The sequence below is a fragment of the Convolutriloba macropyga genome, chromosome 15, assembly GCF_964194025.1.
Source record: "Convolutriloba macropyga chromosome 15, txConMacr16.3, whole genome shotgun sequence".
Lineage (NCBI taxonomy): Eukaryota > Metazoa > Xenacoelomorpha > Acoela > Convolutidae > Convolutriloba > Convolutriloba macropyga.
The window spans coordinates 26,547,733-26,569,415 of record NC_134482.1 but is presented as its reverse complement, the minus strand read 5'-3'; the positions used below and the strand labels follow the sequence as shown (position 1 = coordinate 26,569,415).

The 21,683-nt window shown below is 28.4% G+C and overlaps 1 protein-coding gene across 1 annotated transcript in view; it reads left to right on the top strand.

The window, feature by feature from the left end:
• The window catches only part of LOC142354045 (E3 ubiquitin-protein ligase TRIP12-like), a 104,637-nt gene that overhangs the window by 55,034 nt on the left and 27,920 nt on the right, over positions 1 to 21,683 (top strand). Inside the window, exons 12-15 of the mRNA XM_075406315.1 lie at positions 467 to 1,144; positions 1,479 to 1,788; positions 2,361 to 2,581; positions 19,883 to 20,051. Of these exons, the coding sequence (XP_075262430.1) occupies positions 467 to 1,144; positions 1,479 to 1,788; positions 2,361 to 2,581; positions 19,883 to 20,051 (1,378 nt within the window). The remainder of the gene's footprint in view (positions 1 to 466; positions 1,145 to 1,478; positions 1,789 to 2,360; positions 2,582 to 19,882; positions 20,052 to 21,683) is intronic.

Sequence of the window (21,683 nt, the reverse complement as noted above, 5' to 3'; positions counted from 1 at the left end):
ATAAAATGACTTTTGCACTTTAAAACTTAAGTTTAATTTGAATTTGTTTAAGGTCAAAGGAACTTATTTGTGCAGTAAAGGTCCCTAATAAGAGGCTTCTGTGGAATGAATTTTAACTAGCTTTTATAATTTATCGCTGAATGTTTTTTACCTCGTTTTTTTTGAGAGGCGTCGATTTTTTTTCAATTTAGATCTGTATCTGTTTCTATCTCTATTATACGACCAGTCTGTTCTTTCGCAGCTATTCCGGCAGTATGCCGGCTATGGTTTAATATCTTTTCTACTGATCGATAAGCGGCTGTGTCGATGTTAGCGTCTATGTTAGCGGCTGTTAGTCAGTTGAAATTCGGCATTGAAATATAGGAAAGTTACTTTGAGATCTATCCGAACTAGCTTGTTTGATTGGCCATGTATTCAGTTTCTTGTCACTTTGCATCTCATTAATGAATCATAGCTGTTGCTACAGATTAAAGCTGTTCATTGGAGACTTCGAGGTGCCATATGACTGGACAGTGTACCAGGCCATACATCAACTGCAATCAATCACAACACGAACAACAGCTAGTCCAATGAACTCAGCTTCCTCATCATCCAACACAGCCATTGCAATGGACTCATATCCTAAGCAACCTGTCCACAACCCACCTGCAACTGGTGATGCTTCTTCTGGGATTAAAGATCTATTTGGAATGGACGAAAAGGTTTCGAGACGCTCAGCTGAATCATTGACTGGCTCAAGTCATAATTCCTCAAATGTAAACAGACGTCGAAGCGATAACATGTGGCTGAAAACACACACAATCTATTACGCGCCTATTGACGATTGCAAAGAAATCATGGCTCAATCACAGTCTCAAATCTCAGGAGCTACCGGATCGTCGCTCTATTCAACGTCAGCGCCTCCGTTGCTCTTGGGATCCCAGTTCACCCGGCATATTCCTGGAACGAATCCAGATAATTCGACTCGACCAAATTCACACTCATCGGTAGATCTGGTATCGTCATGGTTTTTGGACACGATGGGAGGCAATTCAGGATCAAGTAGCAATAGCAAGTCTAGCAGTGGTCGCAAAAAGACTTCGAGTAAAGGGGGCAGCGCTGCCTCAAATATTTCATCCTCTTCAAAACATTCTAGTGGAAGCAGGTCAGTGCAATAATAATCCAGAAATCACGAGTTTAGAGCTGTTAATATAGATCATGTTTAAAACAGGCCGCATAAAAAAGTAAATATGTTTGATTCGGAATAGGTCAAAATTTAATTTTTTGCTGGCCGTCAGATTATCACGTATAATGAAAATAGAAGAATACAAAATTAAAAATAAAATGGTAAAATTTTTCTAGCGGATGAGTAGCGGATGAGTTTTATTCGTAATTAAACATATTTATTTTCATAGTTGAGTTGAGAAACTATGAGAATGAGCAATCTGTATGAATCGGAATTTTTCTGTCCTTTTTGTAGTGTATTGATGATGTTTCAGGTCAAGTCGCAATTCGAACGACGCGCTTTGGAATGAGGGTACTGTACCTAAACAGAGAAACCCTGTTCTTGACGACATTGATTACTGCTTGTTACTAAGTGGTGCTAATAGTAATAATAGAAACAACAGTAGTGGTATCGTCAATAGTGACAGCACAGTAACTATAACGACGACGTCTTCGAATGCAGTCACAACAGTCGCGAACAGTTCCTCGACATCGGGCAACAGTTCTTCGGATGGTTGCGCAGAAGTGTTGATGCTTCTCAGAGTGCTACATTCCCTAAACAGCTACTGGTTCACATTTTATCAGGTAGATTTAAGCTTGTACGTTTTATCTTCTTCTTTGTTAATTCTATGCAAGTGTAAAAATGATACGAGAATAACTGAATTGTATAAATATAGTACAAGTCCAATAAGATGGGTCTAACATTGTTAACCATATTTGCATTGTGGTTTGAGTTCCTTCGATTGTGCTATTAGTCCCCGCGTTTTTTAACGGGACGCCCGATTAAGTCAGTGAAATTGTTATAAAAGTATGAACTGATGGTGTGGGTTTTTGATTTGTGCGGGTCGATATGCAAAGCTGAAAATTATCTAATAGTTAGGAAACATTGAAATATCACCTCATTATCATTATCGTCAATCACTCATATCATTATTTAGCAGTCAAAAATGTCGCTTGGATCTACTCTTGCAACTCTTCAATGATCAATAGCCATTATGCTCAAATATAATTTTCTTTCGAGAATTTTAGCCCACATTATTCTAAATCTAATTAACAGAATACAAATTATTCCATACCTTTAAAAATCACCAAGGAAAACTGCGATGGTTAAGAGGGCTCGTCAGATATGACACGGTTTAACGTTAAAGAAATTTCAGCAAGCGCATCCCAGACCGGCCGTGTCTGGAGGATGCTTCCGTAGTGGAAAGATCCAGTCGAAAGTGTGGCGACAGCTGCAGGATCCACTGGGTGTCTTGACTGGAGACTTGCCTCGGTGGTTGCTTCGCTTGCCTCTGCTCTGTCCTTTCCTTGTGGACTTCGAAACTCGCTGTCTCCTGTTCCATGTCACCTCATTTGACAGAGATCGAGCTCTTCTCAGGTTTGATTATATAGATATCAAGTGCCATTTATTTGAAACTGAATATATAGTTCCCTATTTTGACAACCAGCAGTGAAGATACTATATTACTTTTATTCTGTATTTTGAAATTTCTTTAGAAAGCAGTGAGACTTAGTTATTGGTTGCTCTCAAATGAAGTTTGTAGCAATCAAATTAGTCCTGCTGGCCTTTTCTATGCAGTTTTAGGGACGAATAGTTGAATGCTCAGACGAAATCGCGAAACTGGTTGTACTTTTTGTGTGATCGTTTTCTTCGTCTGATCATTTGACTTTCGTACTAAAAACGGGATAAACTCGTGAAGCCCTTGAGTGTATTAAAGTTTCTTAGAGCCGTACGGCAGTAATTGTAAAATGTGGAACCCAGCGCAATTCGCATTCGCTCAATTTTTCGCTGTGTTACCACATTTTACAATTACTCTATACCTTTAAAAATCGATCGAATAGTTCAATTTTGAGTAATTTATATTTTTTGCTTTTTTCGCTTGTATGGCCCCATTTTCAAATTAATTTATATGGTTTAAAATTTGATAAAAATAGCGCATTTTTATTTCGAGTATTTTATGCTTTTCATTTCACTCTTTTCACTTTTTTATTTTTTTATTTTGCAATTATCTCTATTTTTATTTATTTACTATATTTTAAAAATAGATTGAATAGTTAATTTTTTGAGAAATTTATATTTTTACTTTTTTCAGTGGTGTATCCACATTTTAAAAATGATTTATGTGGTTTTTTATTTTTATAATTGCTAATTTTTTTATTTTGAGTATTCTTGCTCGTTATTTTCACTTTTTCACTTTTATTTTTATTTTCGCAATTATCTCTATTTTTTTTATTCATTCACTATATTTTTAAAATTGATCAAATAGTTCAATTTTGAGAAATTTATTTTTTTTTGGTATTTTGCATATACGACCTCATTTTTAAATTGGATTATATGGTTTTCCATTTTTTATAGTTGCTCATTTTTATTTCGAGTATTTCATGCTCACATTTTTTTTTACTTTTCACTTTTTTATTTTTATTTTGCATTTATCTTTATTTTTTTTATTTATTCATTACATTTTAAAATTCGAAAAATTTAAAAATTTTTTTTTGAGGAGTTTTAAAATATCGCAAAATATTGAATTTTAACTAACTTTAAAATATCGGCCAAAAATATAGGATTTTTAATTAATTTAAAAATATTTCTCAAATTGGGGAACCAACCTTTATTTTATTTTATAAGATGAAAAAATTATTTTTTTAAAATTTTCCCAATAAAAATGACGGATATATTTTGTGAAACTTGTAACAGAGAGTTTAAAACTAATAAATCACTTCAAAAACATTACTCAACTAAAATGCATAAAGATAAAGTGGAAAAACATCAAAATCAAGATATGGTGAATAAATTAGATGAATATATCAAGACACTACCCAATGATATTACTACTTGTTTTAATAATTCAGTTATACAAATAAAATCAATTCTTAATAAAGGTGATGGATATAAAGATAACTTTGAAGATATTCTTAATAACATAACTTCTATTATTCACAATCCAATAAAAATATATTTATCCGAAGAAATAAAATTTAAAAAAGGAGAAACAAAATTTATTATAGGACTTACTACTATTCCACAAGTTTATACAGCAGGTATTTATATAACACATTTGAATGAAATAGAAAAATTATTAAAAGAGGCAGAATTAAGAGAATCTGGTTGGATGATTCAAAGAAGAATATCTTGATCATTACATATTTCGTATTATAATTCTAACTGGTGGATCATATATTGAATTACCTTTTAAATCACCATATATTATTAATGTTAAGAATACTGATGATGATATGTGTATAATTTGGTCTATATTAGCATATAAGTTTCCAGTAGCAAAGGATAAACAAAGAATATCTAAATATGTAGATCATCTCAATTCAATTATTATTCCATCCTTTGATTTTCCATATAACTATAATAATATAAAAAAATTACATAAATTGAATAATGTAGATTTTGATATATTTGAAATAGATGAAGATAAAAGAATTAAAGAAATAATATTTAAGTCTCATAATAATTATAAGGGGTGCAATCGTTTATTATATAAAAATCACTATCTATTATGTACTAAAATATCCACCATTATTAGAAATTCAAATAGAATGTCATATCCATGTTTAAATTGTCTAACAAGCTACTCATCAGAACAAATATTAGAAAATCATAAATTAATGTGTGAAGAACATAAAGCAACAAAAATTGTTCCCTTTACAATTTATTGTGGTATTGAAAGTTTTAACACTGAATCAAGCACTCAAAAACCATTTTGTTATAATAATGTAATTAAATTAAGTTATCCCGATCTAATGGAAGAACATGAAGTTACCTATATGGGTAAAGATTGTGGTGAATATTTAGCTAACACAATAATATAATATGAAGACAAATTTAAAAAACTACTGAAAGAAAACATTATAATGGATGAAGAATCAGTTACTGGAGAACCTACTAATTGTTTCTATTGTAATAAAAAATTAGGTGAAGACATAGTAAGAGATCATGACCACTTTAATGGCAAATTTAGAGGATTTGCTCATAATATATGTAATTTAAATTCTAAGAAACTTAATTTTGTTCCGCTATACTTTTATAATGGATCTAAATATGACATACATCTTTTCTTTAAAGAATTAGCTATAACAAAGTTGAAGATGAAAGCGTTAGCTAAAACAGAAGAAGAGTTCTTTTCTTTAGATATAGGATGCATTAGAATATTAGATGCATTTAGATTTTTTACACCACACCACTAAGTTTAAATGTAGTAGCAAAAACATTAGGTGGAAACCAAAGAAAAGGAGTTTACCCTTATGATTGGGTTGATGAAAAATGGGAAGATAAAATGAAAACAACTGAGTTTCCTCCACAAGAAACATTCTATTCCAAACTAAAACAAGAGGGAATATCAGATGAAGATTATATTAAAGCAAAAGAAGTATTTGACAATAATTGTAAAACTTTTGCAGATTATACGATTATGTATCTAAAACAAGATGTAAAATTACTGTCAGATGTATTTGAAAAATTTGGAGATAAATGTATAAATGAATATAAAATAGATCCATGCTATAGATATTCATCACCAGGTTTATCATGGATATGTGGTTCAAAGTTTACAGAACAAAGATTAAAACATTACCAAAAAGATACATATGATATATTACTCATGATTGAAAAAGGAATAAGAGGAGGTATTGCTACAATACTTGGTGATAGATATGTTAAACCATGGAATATATATACACAACCAGAACATCACGAAATAAATAAATTATGTACATTATTACACAACTCAGTCTATAGCTCATTAACTAAAGAAAATGAAGCATATCAAGCACAAGATTATCTATTATATTATGATTTTAACTCATTATATCCATCATGTATGGTTGAAGATCTACCTATAGGTGAATTTATTAAATGTAATGACCTACTTTACGAAATAACTAAAGATGAGGACTTTGGTATAATATATGAAATAAATATTAAATATAACAATGACCTAAAACAGAAAACAGAAGTCTTCCCTTGTTTTCGAGAAAATTCAATACCATATACTGAAGAATTTACTAATTATCAAGAAGTAAACAAACCCAATAAATACAAACCATTAGAGAAATTAATGCTTACATTACACAATAAAAATAACTATGTTATAGAAGGAAGAATGCTTGATTGGTATTTAAACAATGGTGTTAATTTAGAAGATATAACAATTCTCAATAAAATCAAATATGAGAAAAGTAAATGGTTAAACCATATATAGAGTATAATGTAAAGAAAAGAGAAGAAGCTAAAGCAAATAATGATAAATTTGGTGAAATGTTTTATAAATTAATGAGTAACTCATTCTATGGTAAAACTATAGAAAATGTAAGAAATAGACTAGATGTAGAAATTGTAAATAAATTAGATAGATACAAACAACTAGCAGGTAAACCAACATATAAATCAACATCAATATTTAGTAATAATCTCGCAGCAGTACACAATTATAGAAGTGTTGTTAAACAAGATAATTTTAATTATATAGGATTTGTAATATTAGAGCTTAGTAAACTTAAGATTCATGAATTTGTGTATAATGTATTGGAACCAATATATAATAATAATTTCAGCTTATGTTACATGGACAAAGATAGCTTACATATACATCTAAAAGATGACCCAAACAAAATGAAAGAATACATTGGAAGTAAATTAGGACAAATGAAAGATGAGTTAAAAAACAAATACATAACAGAAGCTATATTTTTAGCACCAAAAGTATACTATTTTGAAACAACAAAAGAACAAACTCTTAAAGTAAAAGGTGTAACTAAATCTTCTCAAAAACATCAACTAAACAGAGATGATTATTATAATGCATTGTTTAACAATGAAAGCAAATATGTTGAACAATTTAGACTACGATCAATTAAACATTATATAAATATTGTAAATGAGAAAAAGCTTGCATTATCACCATTTGACGATAAAAGAATTGTTGATGGTGTAAAAACTAAACCATATGGTTTAAAAACCTAATACTATAATAATTTATAAATCTTTGTAAAACTATATGTAGAACTATATGTAAAACTATATGCAAATATAATATAAATATAAATAAACATAAACATAAATATAAACACAATTTAAAACTAATTAAAGAAGAGTGAAACTATTACTACTTTTTATAGGTAAATATTTAAAATATAAAATGATTGGTACAATGTGACTAGTAAATTATCTTCTAGTACTACTACAACCATTCTAGATCTAGAGTATGAAAGAGCAAAATCTAATCATTAACAAATTCTAGATCCATCCCTTAATGAAGATAGAAAGTTAATTCCTTCTACAATTACATTATATAATTGATCTGTGATTGAACTGAGTCCTTTTCACTCTTTTATTATAGTTCATGTAAAACATGTAATTTCGTGTAATACATCCGCTGGTTTATTAGTTAATATTTTATATATCATCATCTCAGCCATTCTTTTTTACCATGGGGTCAGGGCTATCGTTTAAACCCAAAGCATCTTCTAACATTCCAGCTTTAGCTAATATATTTTTTATTGTATTCTATAAAGTCTATTACTTTCTTAGGTTTATCCACATACTTGGAATAGGATGAAATAATTAATTTATTATGATTTGGGTTTTTTACATGATTATTGAATTCACCCATACTATAACATTGTTTTCTACAAGGTAAACATCTTTTTAATCCATTTGGAAATTCCATTTTATTTATTTTATAATATACCTTTTCAATACTATAAAAATGATTAGTACCAAATGCGATAAATGTAAAAATAAAGCTTGGTGTTGGAGTTGTGATGAATGTCAAAGTAAACCTTTATCATGTTTTGTATGTGATGAAATTATAACATATAGAGAAAGACATAATCATATGAGTAAAAATTATAATGATCCAGATCAATATCTAACATGTCATAAGTGTAAAGTAAATGAATTGAAGAACATGCAAAGAAATATAATATCCATGAAGCTGGTTCCCAGATCCACAAAGTGGTTTCACCAATCCATGAAGCTGGTTTCCAAATCAAAGTTTAGTCCATTTAAAATGTTACTTGCGTTCCCGTTATTATTGTGATACTTATTATTATAATTGTTTATTGGAATTATGATAAATATTCTGATTTAAGGAAGAGATTCAAAGGATATAGGAATATTGTACCAGAACCATTTGAAATTAAAAAACATAACTTCATTATTTATGGTCCATCTAATTCTGGTAAAACAACTTTTATAAAAGATTATTGTGGTTTGTATGACACAGTTAAATTATTCTGTATTGATGGTAGTGAGTGGAAAGGATATAATGTATATGGTGTTGATGATTTAAAATTATTAGATAATTTAGATAGTTTTGCTAATAGTCTTATTATATTTGATATGGCAGAAAACATTAGATTACCAGCTATAGACTCATTGTATTCTAAAGGTAGACATCACAATATTAATATAATATGTGTAGGTCATACTGTAACAGATTTAAATACAAAAGCAAGAGATAATACCCCAGCTATATATTACTTTAAATAGTTCACAACAATTCTTTGAAAGAGTACAAGAGAAGTTTAAAATTGATTCTAATCTATATAGATTTTAACATTATAACTATGGTGTGATAAATTATAATACTATTAGCGACTATTATTTTGTATTAGATAAAGATAAAAATGTTGTATATGATTCTAGAATAGGTGATCTTGATACTGAGAAGTATGTTGATTATACAGAGTTTAAGGAAAAGGAATATAATATACTAAGTAGTTATTTAACAGATAGAATGATAGAACCAACACATATTAAACCAAAAGAGTTAATGTTCTATTTTGAAGAATATTTAGAGTTTAAGGGAATACATAAATCAATTATTTTATTTAAAATATTTGCAAATATAAAAAATGTACTCAGTGAGATACATAGTGGCTATTATGCTATTGCTGGCATGGTTACTATGTTAGGATTTGGTTATTCTTACTTTCAAAAACATGGTAATAATAATGATAATAATTTTAATGGTATAGATATAATGAATATAGATAAAGCAAAAATTAAATTAAAAAATGGTAAGAATATAACAATAGGTTATTGTTTGATTGATAAAAGCAATTATAATCTCAATCATCCATTCAATATAGTATGTGTGTTAGCTAGTTGCCTTGTAAGTATTTATGCAACTCATAATCATATTAATTCTATATCTAAAAGTGAGAGTAATATGTAGAGAATGTAATAATGAAATTGATACTAGTAGTGGTTATCCAGAACATGAACTAATGAATCATTATAATATTTTTCATAAAAATTTAATGGTAAGATGCACGAAATGTATGCAAAGAATATATAGTGGTTATCACTTTAACGATAGATGTATAGATAATCGTACAGGCCTTATATCATCAGTACATAGTTATTATAATCATCAGTACACATCATTATAATATTTTTCATAAAAATTTAATGGTAAGATGCACGAAATGTATGCAAAGAATATATAGTGGTTATCACTTTAAGGATAGATGTATAGATAATCGTACAGGCCTTATATAATCAGTACATAGTTATATTGACTATATCAATATTTATGATAATGATAGTAATGATAATATTGATATCAATAAAGATGATAAAGATGATAAAAATTATGATCTAAATAATGTTTTAAATGAACTGAAAGATAATATTAAAGAAGATTTAAAAAAATATATTAGGACCAATTTAAAACAAGAGATCATTAATGAATTAAAACTAGAGATTAAAAATGAAATAAAAAAAGAAGTTAAAAATGAAATAGAAGGAGGTGCTATAAATAATTTAAAGAATGATGTTAATATTAAGAATCCATCTAAAGAAATTAAATCAACTAGGACTTGTTGTTTTTGCAAAATTGAAAAGAATAAAGATTGTTTTTATAAGACTGGAGCTTTATGTAAAGAGTGTTCCTCTGAAAAGGTTCAATGTCAATTGCGTAACATTTTTCTAAATAGGTCTTCCCTTAGAAAACATATGAAGAGACCACATATAAATTAGAAAGATAATTTTTAATGAAAAATTAATTATAAGCCATATATTTATGAGATAATTCTCTCAATTATACCTTTTAGTTTGTTAATTACAAAATTACACAGAATAACAAGGATAACTAGAATTATGGATTAAATTAGAATGTTAGTAATTCTGCACTCGTGCAGAATTACTAAGATTCTAATTTAATCCATAATTCTAGTTATCCTTGTTATTCGGTGTTATTCTGTGTAATTTTGTAATTAACAAACAAAGGTATAATTGAGAGAATTATCTCATAAATATATGGCTTATAATTAATTTTTCATTAAAAATTATCTTTCTAATTTATATGTGGTCTCTTCATATGTTTTCTAAGACCTATTTAAAAAAATGTTACACAATTGACATTGAATGTTTTCAGAGGAACACTCTTCACATAAACCTCCAGTCTTATAAAAACAATCTTTATTCTTTTCAATTTTGCAAGAACAACAAGTCCTAGTTGATTTAATTTCTCTAGATGGATTCTTAATATTAACATCAGTCTTTAAATTATTTATAGCACCTCCTTCTATTTCATTTTTAACTTCTTTTTTTATTTCATTTTTAATCTCTAGTTTTAATTCATTAATGGTCTCTTGTTTTAAATTGGTCCTAATATATTCTTTTAAATCTTCTTTAATATTATCTTTCAGTTCATTTAAAACATTATTTAAATCATAATTTTTATCATCTTTATCATCTTTATTGATATCAATATTATCATTACTATCATTAACATAAATATTGATATGGTCAATATAACTATGTACTGATGATATAAGGCCTGTACGATTATCTATACATCTATCCTTAAAGTGATAACCACTATATATTCTTTGCATACATTTCGTGCATCTTACCATTAAATTTTTATGAAATATATAATGATCCATTAGTTCATGTTCTGGATAACCACTACTAGTATCAATTTCATTATTACATTCTCTACATATTACTCTCATTTTTAGATATAGAATTAATATGATTATGAGTTGCATAAATACTTACAAGGCAACTAGCTAACACACATACTATATTGAATGGATGATTGAGATTATAATTGCTTTTATCAATCAAACCATAACCTATTGGCATATTCTTACCATTTTTTAATTTAATTTTTGCTTTATCTATATTCATTATATCTATACCATTAAAATTATTATCATTATTATTACCATGTTTTTGAAAGTAAGAATAACCAAATCCTACCATAGTAACCATGCCAGCAATAGCATAATAGCCACTGTAGCTCACTAAGTACCTTTTTTATATTTGCATATATTTTATATAAATTAATTGATTTATGTATTCCCTTAAACTCTAAATATTCTTCAAAATAGAACATTAACTCTTTTGGTTTAATACGTGTTGGTTCTATCATTCTATCTGTTAAATAACTACTTAGTATATTATATTCCTTTTCCTCAAATAATCAACATACTTCTCAATATCAAGATCACCTATTCTAGAATCATATACAACATTTTTATCTTTATCTAATACAAAATAATAGTCGCTAATAGTATTATAATTTATCACACCATAGTTATAATGTTAAAATCTATATAGATTAGAATCAATTTTAAACTTCTCTTGTACTCTTTCAAAGAATTGTTGTGAACTATTTAAAGTAATATATATAGCTGGGGTATTATCTCTTGCTTTTGTATTTAAATCTGTTACAGTATGACCTACACATATTATATTAATATTGTGATGTCTACCTTTAGAATACAATGAGTCTATAGCTGGTAATCTAATGTTTTCTCCCATATCATCAAATATAATAAGACTATTAGCAAAAACTATCTAAATTATCTAATAATTTTAAATCATCAACACCTTATACATTATATCCTTTCCACTCACTACCATCAATACAGAATAATTTAACTGTGTCATACAAACCACAATAATCTTTTATAAAAGTTGTTTTACCAGAATTAGATGGACCATAAATAATAAAGTTGTTTTTTAATTTCAAATGGTTCTGGTACAATATTCCTATATCCTTTGAATCTCTTCCTTAAATCAGAATATTTATCATAATTCCAATAAACAATTATAATAATAAGTATCAACATAATAAATAACGGGAACGCAAGTAACATTTTAAATGGACTAAACTTTGATTTGGGAACCAGCTTCATGGATTGGTGAAACCACTTTGTGGGTCTGGGAACCAGCTTCTTGGATATTATATTTCTTTGCATGTTCTTCAAATCTTTCTTTAGTGTGACCAAATCTATCTATTGAGATATAAGCATATCCTACAAGTGTAATGTTTGAATCTATAGTGAGAGATATGTTTATTTACTTTACACTTATGACATGTTAGATATTGATCTGGGTGGTCGCCCTTTGCATCATAAATACGGTAGGGTGGGGTCGGGGCCCCGGCCGGTCTAAAAACAAATACCTATATACCCTGAAAAAAATAAAAGTGGGTTTCTCAAAATTGTTTCAATAAAATTCTCCAAATTTTTGCATGCGACCCCGAATAGCCGAGAAAATGAAAAGTCCCTTAGTGAAGTTTTTGATTGAACTTCTCCTTCATGGGTTTTTGGGCAAATTTTGGGTTCAATTTTGCCCAAATTTTGGGTTTTTTTGCTCTAGTTTCTTTTGTGTTAATTTTTACGTCTTTTTTCATAAGGGTGAATTATGATCAATTTTAGTTGCAGTCTGGTCGACGTAAACAGTTTTCTGCTAACTTTCTCCAGTTTTTCAGAAAATTTACATTTTTGACCCATTTTTATGCGTTTTATAAAAATTTTGCAGTTTTCTCCCAAAATATTGATTTTTTCACTTTTTTCATTAAAGGGAACTTTGTCTGCCGTGAAAAATCATGTCGGTTGTCATAAAGGTGTTTTGGTGAAAAAATTTACAGATTTTGAAAAAAATTGAAAAAACAAAATTTTTCCAAAATTTTTTTTCATTTTTTCGACCGTTTTTCTAAAGCTGTACCTTTGAAACCATAACCTTTAGCAATATTCCGTCAAGGTCAATCTGAAGTCCTATGACCTATAGTTGGGCCTGCATTTAAACAAAAACGAGAGCTATCGGACTTTTGGAAAATTTTAATTTAAAAACTTCAGTTTTTGACTGAAAAGAGTAATTTTTTTTTGAAATTTTTCTAAGTGCAAAAAATTTTAAAAACTTGGAAATTTTTCTTTGATCAAGAAATATGTTGTCACGTGTTCCCTAGACCTAAGTACCTCGCTTTCAGTGCTTTTTGGCCTTATGAAAATGCAAAATTTTAGAAAAATGTTAAAATTTTCAAATTATGGCATTTTGATCAACATTTTTGTATACTTTCGCTAGAAAATTACACTGGGCATGCATGTGGGGCTTGCACCACATCATGCCCCTATTGAAGGTCAGAAACAAATTTCAAGCCTGATTTTCTGCCAACATTGAGAAAATGAGTCACTAAGATTTTTGCGTAGTTCAATGCGTACTTTTGTCCAAAGTGCAACAGCTTGTTAGCGCCCGAAGGGCGCTACCATCTTCTTTGCCAACCACTCACAACAAGATAATGAAAACGGCTAAAACGCTTGCGAGGACAATCAAACTAATGACTCTCAACTGACCGCCTGGGGCAAACACCTGATTCTAGATCATTATAATGCTGACTCATATGATTATGTCTTTCTCTATATGTTATAATTTCATCACATACAAAACATGATAAAGGTTTACTTTGGCATTCATCACAACTCCAACACCAAGCTTTATTTTTACATTTATCGCATTTGGTACTAATCATTTTTATAGTATTGAAAAGGTATATTATAAAATAAATAAAATGGAATTTCCAAATGGATTAAAAAGATGTTTAGCTTGTAGAAAACAATGTTATAGTATGGGTGAATTCATTAATCATGTAAAAAACCCAAATCATAATAAATTAATTTTTTCATCCTATTCCAAGTATGTGGATAAACCTAAGAAAGTAATAGACTTTATAGAATACAATAAAAATATATTAGCTAAAGCTGGAACGTTAGAAGAAGCTGCTTTGGGTTTAAACAATAGCCCTGACCCCATGTTAAAAATAATGGCTGAGATGATGATATATAATATATTAACTACTGAACCAGCGGATGTATAACATGAAATTACATGTATTACATGAACTATAATAAAAGAGTGAAAAGGACTCAGTCCATTCACAGATCAATTATATAATGTAATTGTAGAAGGAATTAACTTTCTATCTTCATTAAGGGATGGATCTAGAATTTGTTAATGATTAGATTTTGCTCTTTCATACTCTAGATCTAGAATGGTTGTAGTAGTACTAGATAATTTACTAGTCACATTGTACCAATCATTTTATATTTTTAATATTTACCTATAAAAAGTAGTAATAGTTTCACTCTTATTTAATTAGTTTTAAATTTTGTTTATATTTATGTTTATGTTTATATTTATTTATATTTGTATTATATTTGCATATAGTTTTACATATAGTTTTACATATAGATTTATAAATTATTATAGTATTAGGTATTTAAACCATATGTTTTAGTTTTTACACCATCAACAATTCTTTTATCATCAAATGGTGATAATGCAAGCTTTTTCTCATTTACAATATTTATATCATGTTTAATTGATCTTAGTCTAAATTGTTCAACATATTTGCTTTCATTGTTAAACAATGCTTTATAATAATCATCTCTGTTTAGTTGATGTTTTTGAGAAGATTTAGTTACACCTTTTTCTTTAAGAGTTTGTTCTTTTGTTGTTTCAAAATAGTATTCTTTTGGTGCTAAAAATATAGCTTCTGTTATGTATTTGTTTTTTAACTCATCTTTCATTTGTCCTAATTTACTTCCAATGTATTCTTTCATTTTGTTTGGGTCATCTTTTAGATGTATATGTAAGCTATCTGTGTCCATGTAACATAAGCTGAAATTATTATTATATATTGGTTTCAATACATTATACACAAATTCATAAATCTTAAGTTTACTAAGCTCTAATATTACAAATCCTATATAATTAAGTTTATCTTGTTTAACAACACTTCTATAATTGTGTACTGCTGCGAGATTATTACAAAATATTGATGTTGATTTATATGTTGGTTTACCTGCTAGTTGTTTGTATCTATCTAATTTATTTACAATTTCTACATCTTGTCTTTCTTACATTTTCTAACGTTTTACCATAGAATGAGTTACTCATTAATTTATAAAACATTTCACCAAATTTATCATTATTTGCTTTAGCTTCTTCTCTTTTCTTTACATTATACTCTATATATGGTTTTAACCATTTACTTTTCTCATATTTGATTTTATTGAGAATTGTTATATCTTCTAACTTAACACCATTGTTTAAATACCAATCAAGCATTCTTCCTTCTATAACATAGTTATTTTTATTATGTAATGTAAGCATTAATTTCTCTAATGGTTTGTATTTATTGGGTTTGTTTACTTCTTGATAATTAGTAAATTCTTCAGTATATGGTATTGAATTTTCTGGAAAATAAGGGAAGACTTCTGTTTTCTGTTTTAGGTCATTGTTATATTTAATATTTATTTCATATATTATACCAAAGTCCTCATCTTTAGTTATTTCGTAAAGTAGGTCATTACATTTAATAAATTCACCTATAGGTAGATCTTCAACCATACATGATGGATATAATGAGTTAAAATCATAATATAATAGATAATCTTCTTGTGTTTGATATGCTTCATTTTCTTTAGTTAATGAGCTATAGACTGAGTTGTGTAATAATGTGCATAATTTATTCATTTCGTGATTTTCTGGTTGTGTATATCTATTCCATGGTTTAACATATCTATCACCAAGTATTGTAGCAATACCTCCTCTTATTCTTTTTTCAATCATGAGTAATATATCATATGTGTCTTTTTGGTAATGTTTTAATCTTTGTTCTGTAAACTTTGAACCACTTATCCATGATAAACCTGGTGATGAATATCTATGGCATGGATCTATTTTATATTCATTTATACATTTATCTCTAAATTTTTCAAATACATCTGACAGTAATTTTACATCTTGTTTTAGATACATAATCGTATAATCTGCAAAAGTTTTACAATTATTGTCAAATACTTCTTTTGCTTTAATATAATCTTCATCTGATATTCCCTCTTGTTTTAGTTTGGAATAGAATGTTTCTTGTGGAGGAATTTCAGTTGTTTTCATTTTATCTTCCCATTTTTCATCAACCCAATCATAAGGGTAAACTCCTTTTCTTTGGTTTCCACCTAATGTTTTTGCTACTACATTTAAACTTAGTGGTGTGGTGTAAAAAATCTAAATGCATCTAATATTCTAATACATCCTATATCTAAAGAAAAGAACTCTTCTTCTGTTTTAGCTAACGCTTTCATCTTCAACTTTGTTATAGCTAATTCTTTAATGAAAAGATGTATGTCATATTTAGATCCATTATAAAAGTATAGTGGAACAAAATTAGGTTTCTTAGAATTTAAATTACATATATTATGAGCATATCCTCTAAATTTGCCATTAAAGTGGTCATGATCTCTTACTATGTCTTCACCTAATTTTTTATTACAATAGAAACAATTAGTAGGTTCTCCAGTAACTGATTCTTCATCCATTATAATGTTTTCTTTCAGTAGTTTTTTAAATTTATCTTCATATTTTATTATTGTGTTAGCTAAATTTTCACCACAATCTTTACCCATATAAGTAACTTCATGTTCTTCCCTTAGATCGGGATAACCTGATTTAATTACAAGATTATAACAAAATGGTTACTGAGTGTTGGATTCAGTGTTAAAACTTTCAATATCACAATAAATTGTAAAGGGAACTCTGTTTTTGAAACACCATTTATCGAATTTATGGTAATCATTATGCGAATAGATAATTTTTGTTGCTTTATGTTCTTCACACATTAATTTATGATTTTCTAATATTTGTTCTGATGAGTAGCTTGTTAGACAATTTAAACATGGATATGACATTCTAATTGAATTTATAATAATGGTGGATATTTTAGTACATAATACTTAGTGATTTTTATATAATAAAAGATTGCACCCCTTATAATTATTATGAGATTTAAATATTATTCCTTTAATTCTTTTATCTTCATCTATTTCAAATATATTAAAATCTACATTATTCAATTTATGTAATTTTTTTATATTATTATAGTTATATGGAAAATCAAAGGATGGAATAATAATTGAATTGAGATGATCTACATATTTAGATATTCTTTGTTTATCCTTTGTTACTGGAAACTTATATGCTAATATACACCAAATTATACACATATCATCATCAGTATTCTTAACATTAATAATATATGGTGATTTAAAAGGTAATTCAATATATGATCCACCAGTTGAATTATAATACGAAATATGTAATGATCGAGATATTCTTCTTTGAATTATCCAACCAGATTCTCTTAATTCTGCCTCTTTTAATAATTTTTCTATTTCATTCAAATGTGTTATATAAATACCTGCTGTATAAACTTGTGGAATAGTAGTAAGTCCTATAATAAATTTTGTTTCTCCTTTTTTTATATTCTATTTCTTCGGATAAATATATTTTTATTGGATTGTGAATAATAGAAGTTATAAAGATAACTGAAGATATTCTTAATAACATAACTTCTATTATTCACAATCCAATAAAAATATATTTATCCGAAGAAATAGAATATAAAAAAAGGAGAAACAAAATTTATTATAGGACTTACTACTATTCCACAAGTTTATACAGCAGGTATTTATATAACACATTTGAATGAAATAGAAAAATTATTAAAAGAGGCAGAATTAAGAGAATCTGGTTGGATAATTCAAAGAAGAATATCTCGATCATTACATATTTCGTATTATAATTCAACTGGTGGATCATATATTGAATTACCTTTTAAATCACCATATATTATTAATGTTAAGAATACTGATGATGATATGTGTATAATTTGGTGTATATTAGCATATAAGTTTCCAGTAACAAAGGATAAACAAAGAATATCTAAATATGTAGATCATCTCAATTCAATTATTATTCCATCCTTTGATTTTCCATATAACTATAATAATATGTTATTAAGAATATCTTCAGTTATCTTTATATCCATCATCTTTATTAAGAATTGATTTTATTTGTATAACTGAATTATTAAAACAAGTAGTAATATCATTGGGTAGTGTCTTGATATATTCATCTAATTTATTCACCATACCTTGATTTTGATGTTTTTCCACTTTATCTTTATGCATTTTAGTTGAGTAATGTTTTTGAAGTGATTTTTTAGTTTTAAACTCTGTTACAAGTTTCAGAAATTATATCCGTCATTTTTATTGGGAAAATTTTAAATAATTTTTTCATTTTAAAAAATAAAATAAATGTTGGTTCCCCAATTTGAGAAATATTTTTAAATTAATTAAAAATCCTATATTTTTGGCCGATATTTTAAAATTAGATAAAATTCAATATTTTGCGGTATTTTAAAATTCCTCATAAAAAATTTTAAATTTTTCGAATTTTAAAATACAATAAATAAAAAATAAAGATAAATGCCAAATAAAAATAAAATAGTGAAAAGTAAAAAAAATGAGAGCATGAAATACTCGAAATAAAAATGAGCAATTATAAAAATTGGAAAACCATATAATCCAATTTAAAAATGAGGTCGTATATGCAAAATACCAAAAAAATATAAATTTCTCAAAATTGAACTATTTGATCAATTTTAAAAATATAGTGAATAAAAAAATAGAGATAATTGCGAAAATAAAAATAAAAGTGAAAAAGTGAAAATAACGAGCAAGAATACTCAAAATAAAAAAATTAGCAATTATAAAAATAAAAAACCACATAAATCATTTTTAAAATGTGGATACACCAGTGAAAAAAGTAAAAATATAAATTTCTCAAAAAATTAACTATTCAATCTATTTTTAAAATATAGTAAATAAATAAAAATAGAGATAATTGCAAAATAAAAAAAAATAAAAAAGTGAAAAGAGTGAAATGAAAAGCATAAAATACTCGAAATAAAAAATGCGCTATTTTTATCAAATTTTAAACCATATAAATTAATTTGAAAATGGGGCCATACAAGCGAAAAAAGCAAAAAATATAAATTACTCAAAATTGAACTCTTCGATCGATTTTTAAAGGTATAGAGTAATTGTAAAATGTGGTAACACAGCGAAAAATTGAGCGAATGCGAATTGCGCTGGGTTCCACATTTTACAATTACTTACGGCTCACTAGTCGTTAAATATGCGATTCACCGAAACTGTTTTAGAGATATAAATTCCTTTTTGAATACCCTGCCATTTCACCCGCGTCCACCTCATTCTACCCGTTAGTCGGTTATGTTCAATAAAAATTAAGCACAGGAATTTGACTTAACTTGATAGCTTGGAATTTTCGCAGTTCATTACTTCACGAAGAGGATGTACGCTAATTTTGAAATTCTGATGTCAATCGTTACCGGACGATGGTATACGTCACGATGCAAAGCTCTGATGTCGTTGATTTTTGGGAAGCATCAAAGCAAATAATTAAGAATTTCAAAAATTGGAAAATTTGATGTCTATTTGAGAAGCCTCGATATTAAATTGCATGCATAAAGCCTTTTTTCCTTAAATGGCTGTGATACCCGTTTAGACTGCAAGAGATGTCAACCTTGGATGGATCTGAGAGACAATCAGACGCCCAGGGAGCACATGGATCCTCTACAGCAGGTGGTAATGGTGCAGGTGGTGGCGGTGGAACGTCTTCTTCAAGACATGAACACACATCTGACAGAATCACTCCGAGGCTTGATAGGAAAAAAGTTGGTGATATCAACTCTTACTCAGTTTCCAGAAAACGAAAAAATGGTGCAGTTTCGTCGGTTTTTGCCAACTTAGCTGAGCGTAGCTATAATGCTATATTCCTGGTTTTTTTTACAGTTCAAAAAATTTATATTCAAAGTTGTATTGGGGCGCTTTCTTTTTACAATTCTAAGAGAAGTATTGGTGGATCGTCTTTTTTATCGGTAATTTCGTTGGAGTGTACTTGAAACAGGAAGTGAAATGCGTGAAAATAGTCTTTAGGTCAAATCGCTGACGAGCTGAGAGGAGAGAGGAGTTTTCCCCTCTCTCGATTATTCATATCGCTTATGAATTTTGACTACGCGAGTGGAATTTTTTTGATCAAGTGCAGCTTTTCGAAACAGTTCTGACTCAAAGGTGTTTTGGTCAATTTTCTAAACTGGTATTTGTGCGTTTGGAAGCTTTTTTGACCATCTGAAGCGAATTTTTATGTCAATTTTCAGCTATTTTTACCATTTTGCCTTGTCTCAAGCTTACCAGCAATTTTTGTTTTCTTCCTTTTTTAATAGCGTTTGGGGAGTTTTGTGGTTAAATTCAGTTGTTCCAGCACTTTTGGTTGTTTCTTAATTTGATTATTTCAACTTTGAGTTGTCACGAGTGGAGAAGTAATGGTTACATGACTCTGCTTGAAGTTACTGAGAACTTCTGGCGTTTATATAATGTCAGAATTTCGAAGTGACTTCTGCAGAGTCACGTAACCATTTTAAGACAGGCACTGTGCAAGTTCAGTTGAAGCTTTGCGGAAGTGATTTTAACCGATTAAACAATCAAAATAGGAGTTTTCTTCCGATTGATGAAAAGGAGAATCACTTTCGCAGACGAATGGCTCTTTTTTTCCAAAGCACTATTGGAGCAAAACAATTTCGATGTTCTTTGATTTTTCTGTTTGATATAAAAAAAAGAGCAAATTGTCCCTGAAAAAGAGTGACCGATGATGCTTCCGTTCTTGGAAAAACAACATGTGACAAGATTCGATGGTGGGAGCATCTGTGGAAACGATGGATTCAAGTTAAAAAAAAGGGAAGACCCTGAATTTTTTGGACATCTATGGATATGATTTTCGCGAGGAGTCTTGGCCAAATACCTTTGTCATTTCATATAAGGGATTTTTTCCGTTTTTCCATCCCCCGAGAATTTTTTCCGTTTTTGCAAGCGATTAGTGGATGACTTAAATATTAAGCTTTTTAGCTTTCAGTATAGCAGCTGAGTTAAGTTGCTATGTTTTGCTGCATTGTCAATTAGTGACATCCGGATAGGTCTCATTGGCTCTCTAATTAGTCATATTTGAGTTCATTTGATAATTTCAATTCAAATCTAACAGTTTTACCGACTCTGACATTATTTTTTTTCCAAAAAGATCTTGCCAGCAAACTGGTTGTCTACCGCGTTTCTACTTCTTTTAATGGATCTACCACTTTGTCTTTTTAATGTGATGTGTTTTGGTTCTATAATTAGCTATATTTGACTCAGATAGGAATGAGAGCAATTACACAGAATCAAATATAACTAATTATAGAACCAAGACACCTCACATTAAAAAGACAGCGTGGCAGATCCATTAAAAGATGTACAAACGCGGCAAACAAGCAGTT